At 64.2% G+C, this 5,876-nt stretch overlaps 1 protein-coding gene across 1 annotated transcript; it reads left to right on the top strand.

Annotated features, from left to right (window-relative positions):
- The first annotated feature begins 1,891 nt into the window (after positions 1 to 1,891).
- FOS (Fos proto-oncogene, AP-1 transcription factor subunit) lies at positions 1,892 to 4,623 on the top strand. Its single transcript, XM_055790684.1, has 4 exons — positions 1,892 to 2,189; positions 2,622 to 2,867; positions 2,992 to 3,099; positions 3,219 to 4,623. The coding sequence occupies exons 1-4, from the start codon at positions 2,049 to 2,051 to the stop codon at positions 3,825 to 3,827; spliced, it is 1,104 nt and encodes a 367-aa protein (XP_055646659.1). The 5' UTR covers positions 1,892 to 2,048; the 3' UTR covers positions 3,828 to 4,623.
- Positions 4,624 to 5,876: the final 1,253 nt, after the last annotated feature.

Raw genomic sequence — 5,876 nt, 5'->3', positions numbered from 1 at the left:
TTGATTTCGAGACACTTCTTTCGGAGTGGGTGTGTGTGTGGCAGTTTGGCTAGAGGAGCCCTGGGGCAGTTTGTAGATGGCAGCAGGGCTAAGCAGGGATTTTCTGAAATGAGCCTGGAAAATGTCTGGGACTTGAAGCTGTGTTGGAGGCTCTCGCCCATGCTGGGCACCAGTGCGTCAACCCAGCGGCCGCAGAGGTTCAGCCGCTGGCAGGGACAGCAGGGTCGTGGCTTTGCTAATTTGCTGGCACGTCCCTTCCCTTCCCCCGGCAAAGCTGAGTGACCTCCAAAGAGACCCCTGCTTGCCCCACTGCTTCGGCAGGCAGCACGGGGGAATGCTGGCCGGGGGATGCTGGCTGGGGAGGGCAGCCCCGGGCAAGCCCGGGCTCTGGGGTGCCCTGCCAGGGGCTAGCCCACGGGCTGGCTCCGAGCTGGCGAGAGGCAGCGCTGGCCCCCGCGGGTCCTTCCCGGGGAGCGGTGCAGGCCGTGAGCTGCGGCAGTCCTTGGCTGTCCCCTCCGCTCTGACGGGCAGCTCAGAAATAGCAGCTGGCCCAGTTCTCCCGCCCCCGTGGCCCAGATCTCTAAGAACAGAGGCTGCTCGCACAGCAACAGCAACAGCAGCAGCATCAGGCGCTGCATTTAGCCCATGAGCTCAAACAGCGGGAGAGGGTGCCAGCAGGATCCCAGCCTGGCTGGGTGACGCTCCTGCTTGGAGACTGCGCTGCAGGCTCTGTTTGTTGCTGTAAACACGCTCGCTGCTGCAGCTTCCCTGTTACTATCTATAGCCCGATCTCTTGGCTCCCGTGCAAGGCGAGTCTGCGGTCTGGCTCCCAGCTTAGCCTGACCTGAGCCAGGGCTGCCTGACATCCCCGTCGTGGGTGGGTGTCTCCGGGCTTCGCTGCAACAAGGATCAAAACAAAACCCAAACTGGAGGAAAGGACGAGCCTCACCCCTCGTTCCTCGCCGGTGGTTTCCCGGTGGCCCCCTGCCCGTGCCCTTGGCGGGTGTCCCAGCGCCCGCGAGGGCTGCTCCCAAGCTCTCCCAACCTTCCTGGGGGGCTGCGGCCCCCCCAGGCTGCCCTGGCAGGGCTTCCCGGTGCCGTTACCCTCGCTCTCGCCGATTACTCTGTGTATACAACAGACAAGTAAATAGTGCCGCATGAGCGTAACGCGTTCCGCGCTGCAGGGAAGGGGGGAGCTCGGGCTCCCCGCACGCAGGGCGCGCCGCGGCCCCGTGCCCCGCCACGGCCAGACCCCGCTTCGTGCTGGGGACGGGGCTTCACACCCCGCGGGGCCCGGCCCCCGGCCCGGCCTCGCCGCCTCCCTCGCAGCTCCTGGCTCCGCCGCGGGGGCTGCGCGGGGGCTCCCGCCGAGCCGCGGTGCCGCCGCCCCCTCCCCCGCCCCACGCACCCCGGGACGGGGGTCAGCTGCGGCGGGACGGCGCCCACGGGGCCCCCGGCGGGGTCTCGCCGCGCGTGGGGAGGGGGAGGGGCCGCCGCGTCCCGGCCCGGCCCGGCCCGCGCACCGCCCGCCGCACTTGGCTGCAGCCTGGAGCGCTTCCCGTCAGTCACGCCCCCTCGCACAGGATGTATCCCATATAAGGATATCTGCGTCAGTGGGTTCCCGAGCCCGGCCGTACCACTGCGCGCGGGGGGGGGAACCCCGCCGGCGCTCCCCCGCCGCGCCGCCCGCGGGGCTCCTCCCGCCCGGCGGCCGCCTCCCGCCCCTCGCCGCGGTTCCTCTCGCCGGGAGGCGGGGGCGGGCGGCTCGCGGAGCGGCCTCGGGGGCGGTGTCGGGCGGGCGCGGGGCGGGCGGCCGCACCCGCGGGCACGGGTGGCGCGTCCCCAGTGACGTCGGCGGGAGGGTATAAAACGGAGGCGCCGCGCGGTACTCCAGCAGCAGAGGCAGCCCCGGCAGCGGAGCGGAGAGACGCGCGGCGCGGACCGGACAGAGGGACGCACGCAGCCGGCCCCCTCTTCGCCTGCTCCCCACGAGCGCTCCGCCACCGCCGCATCGCCCCGCACCGCCGGCTTGCGCATATTGAGCCGACATGATGTACCAGGGCTTCGCCGGAGAGTACGAGGCGCCCTCCTCCCGCTGCAGCAGCGCTTCCCCGGCCGGGGACAGCCTCACCTACTACCCTTCCCCGGCCGACTCCTTCTCTAGCATGGGCTCGCCCGTCAACCCGCAGGTGAGGCGCCGGGTACGCCGGCTGCGCCCTCGCCGCGGGGCGGGAGGGGACGGGTTGGGGTGGGACGGGACGGGAGCGGGCCGCGCGGTGCCCGCGGGGGGGACGGGCAGGCCCCCGGCGGACTGCCCGGGGTCGGGGGCTGGGCGGGGGGAGCGGCCCCAGTGCCGCGGCGGGGAGGGCGGGGGGAGCCGTGGCCCGGGCCGCGCTCTGCGGCGGGTGTGTAAAGCGGCTTCATTGATAAAACGCGAGTTCATTGAGGAGACTCCGGAGCAGCGTCTGCGTCAGCGCGGACGTCAGAGATATTTATAACAGGCCGCTCTCGTGCGGAGCCGGCGCTGGCAGCGCGGCGCCGTGGCTGGCGCGGCCCCGGGGGTGGCGGGGAGCGGTACGGGCGCCCCGCTGACGGCAGCCCCCCCTTCCTCTGTCCCGCAGGACTTCTGCACCGACCTGGCCGTCTCCAGCGCCAGCTTCGTGCCCACGGTGACTGCCATCTCCAGCAGCCCCGACCTGCAGTGGCTGGTGCAGCCCGCCCTCATCTCCTCGGTGGCCCCCTCCCAGGGCCGCGGGCACCCCTACGGCGTGTCGGCGCCCGCCCCCGCCGCCTACTCCCGCCCCGCAGTGCTGAAGGCGCCGGGCGGCCGCGGGCAAAGCATCGGTCGCAGGGGCAAAGTCGAGCAGGTGAGCGGCAGGACCGGGGTTGTTGGGGGGGGGGGGGGATATGGGGGGGATGCGGCCGGTGGGCTGCCCCGGCCGGGGGTCACCGGGCTGGCAGCGGGACTGAGCGGCCTCTCTCTGCCCACAGCTGTCACCGGAGGAGGAGGAGAAGAGAAGGATCCGCCGGGAAAGGAACAAGATGGCAGCGGCCAAGTGCCGCAACCGGCGGCGGGAGCTCACCGACACGCTGCAGGCGGTAAGTGCCGCCCGGCAGGCAGGGTGGGGGTGTGTGTGGGGGGGTGGCAGGAGGAGGGGGACACACACTCCAGCTGGGGGTGATGCCGGCCTTGGCTGACAGCCTCGCTCCCTCTGCAGGAGACCGACCAGCTGGAGGAGGAGAAGTCTGCGCTGCAGGCGGAGATAGCTAACCTGCTGAAGGAGAAGGAGAAGCTGGAGTTCATCCTGGCGGCCCACCGGCCCGCCTGCAAGATGCCTGAGGAGCTGCGCTTCTCCGAGGAGCTGGCAGCTGCCACTGCGCTGGACCTGGGCACCCCCAGCCCCACCGTGGCTGAGGATGCTGCCTTTACCCTGCCACTGATGCCCGAGGCACCGCCGGCCGTGCTGCCCAAGGAGACTGGCAGCAGCGGGCTGGAGCTCAAGGCTGAGCCCTTCGACGAGCTGCTTTTCTCCACGGGGCCGCGGGAGGCCTCTCGCTCCGTGCCTGACATGGACCTGCCCGGGGCCTCCTCCTTCTATGCGTCGGACTGGGAGTCGCTGGCAGCTGGGCCCAGCAGTGAGCTGGAGCCCCTCTGCACCCCCGTGGTGACCTGCACCCCGTGCCCCAGCACCTACACCTCCACCTTCGTCTTCACCTACCCTGAGGCAGACGCCTTCCCCAGCTGCGCTGCTGCGCATCGGAAGGGCAGCAGCAGCAACGAGCCCTCATCTGACTCCCTCAGCTCCCCCACCCTCCTGGCCTTGTGAGGGGCTCCAGCATTGACTGACCTGTCGGGCCCCCTCCCCTGCCTGTGCACCCCCACGGACTCGCTGCTGTGCCCCATGGGGCTCCCCGGGCCTGGGGAGGGCCCCGCCACCGCCACCCCTGCCCCCCGTCTGGCCTGGTGCCCCGGGGCCTGGCAGAGCGCCCTGCGCCGAGGCATCGTACCTCTTCCAGAGATGTAGCAAATCGCATGGAGTTTGTCTCGTCCCCAATGGCCCATCCATGAGAGCTGGTAGTCTGTAGCATGTCCCACATGGCTGGGTAGGTGACTCCCTCCCCTCCTTAGTATCACTAGCATTAACTAATTAATCTCTTGGTTTTAAATGATTGGAATTTAACCTGGTGCTGGGTATCTTCAACTCGTATCTAGTGCAGCTGATTAACAATAACTACTGTGTTCCTGGCAATATCGTGTTCTGATGACTTAGCAATGACCCATCTTACATGGGGGGAAAGAGACTCTTTTATTTTCTAGTAGGTAGATAAATAGCTATATCCATGTACTGTAGTTCTACATTGATGTTCATTGTAACTTTACTGATCATGCATTGTTGAGGTGGTCTGAATGTTCTGACATAAGTTTTCCATGAAAACGTTTTTATTGTGTTTTTAATTTATTTATTAAGATGGATTCTCAGATATTTATATTTTTATTTTATTTTTTTCTACCTTGAGGTCTTTTTTGACATGTGGAAAGTGAATTTGGATGAAACTTAAGCATTGTTTGCTTATTATTGTTCAGAGACATTGTCAATAAAAGCATTTAAGTTGACTGCTGAAGCTGTCCTAGTGTTACCTTTTGCATTGCTTCCCTGGTGACCCTGAGGGGGTTCCCTGCTCTCTGATTTAGGCTGGCCTGTATCAACAGCAGGCTGGTGCTAGCTGCCTGAGGCACAGGGTGTGTTGGGGTGTGAATATTTAAATATTTAAGGCCAGACCTGTCCTTGCCCTGGTGTTACCAGGACTGGCTGTGGCTGTGCCCTTCCCACCCCTCCTGGTGGGCAAGCAGGGTCATTCCTCATGGCCTCCCCTATCTGCTCTGTCTGGATCTGCTCCCCTGTGTGTCACCTGGTGTGGCCTTTTGGTGACAAGCTGGAGCCCTCACTAGGAAGGAGGTAAAAAGGGCAGGTGAGTTCAGGGAGGCCACCTCCAGGCTGGGGCCCACCCAATGGCTCACATGTGCCTACCAGCCCAGCTTCCTCCTGGCTGGGGAGCAGAGGACATGCACCCTGGTGCTGGGTGCCCCTGGACTTGGTCTAGCACCTCTAAGAGGAGCTATAGCCCGTCTTCTTTTGGCCACAAGGGGAGAAGTGCGCCTGCGCTTTCTTCTGACTTTGGGCTAAGTGGCATAAGGCAAATGGCTGACCCTTCCTTTGCCTCTCAGTTTCTATTAAAGCTGGTGGCCCAGTCCTTGAATGAGTTAGGGCAACCAGCCCACGTGCTCCTTCCCTGGGGTCTATGCAACATACCTTCTCTTGCCTGAGTCAGTTTAGAGGGACTGCTACCCTCCATTATTCCTGCTGCTTGCCCACTGAAATGGGCTTCTCTGGCAGGACAGCAGCTGGGGCAGGTCACACCTGTGTGCAGAGCACTACTTTGCTCCTTCCCTAATGCTGGCACATGAAGAGTCCCACAAGAGTGGCTTTCACTGTTGAGAGCTCCTTCCTCAAGGTGGAGGCACAGACACCACCTGTGCTGGGCGTGTGTGTCCAGCTGAAGGCCACCTTGATGCAGCATTCTCAGGAAATCTCTGCAGGCTGGCATTCAGGGCTGGGTTTGTGTAACTCCACATTTCCTGGTCACTGCAGCAGGCTCTGCTTTCTTCACCCCTTCCCTAATCAGAACACGCACAGGATGTATCTCATCTCAGTAGCGTGTATTGCAGCTTCACAGCTTGCTCAACAAGGCTTGCTCTGTGCAAAAGCAAATATTACGTGTGCGGCTTACCGTCTTTCAACATTAAGCTGGAGGCAGCACTGACAACTGACGAAGAATGACTCCAATTGCTACTGTGATGCCACCCACTGAGAGGC

Source organism: Falco peregrinus, chromosome 1 (genome assembly GCF_023634155.1).
Source record: "Falco peregrinus isolate bFalPer1 chromosome 1, bFalPer1.pri, whole genome shotgun sequence".
Taxonomy (NCBI): domain Eukaryota; kingdom Metazoa; phylum Chordata; class Aves; order Falconiformes; family Falconidae; genus Falco; species Falco peregrinus.
The sequence above is the reverse complement of the archived record's forward strand: the minus strand, read 5'-3'. Positions and strand labels throughout refer to the sequence as shown.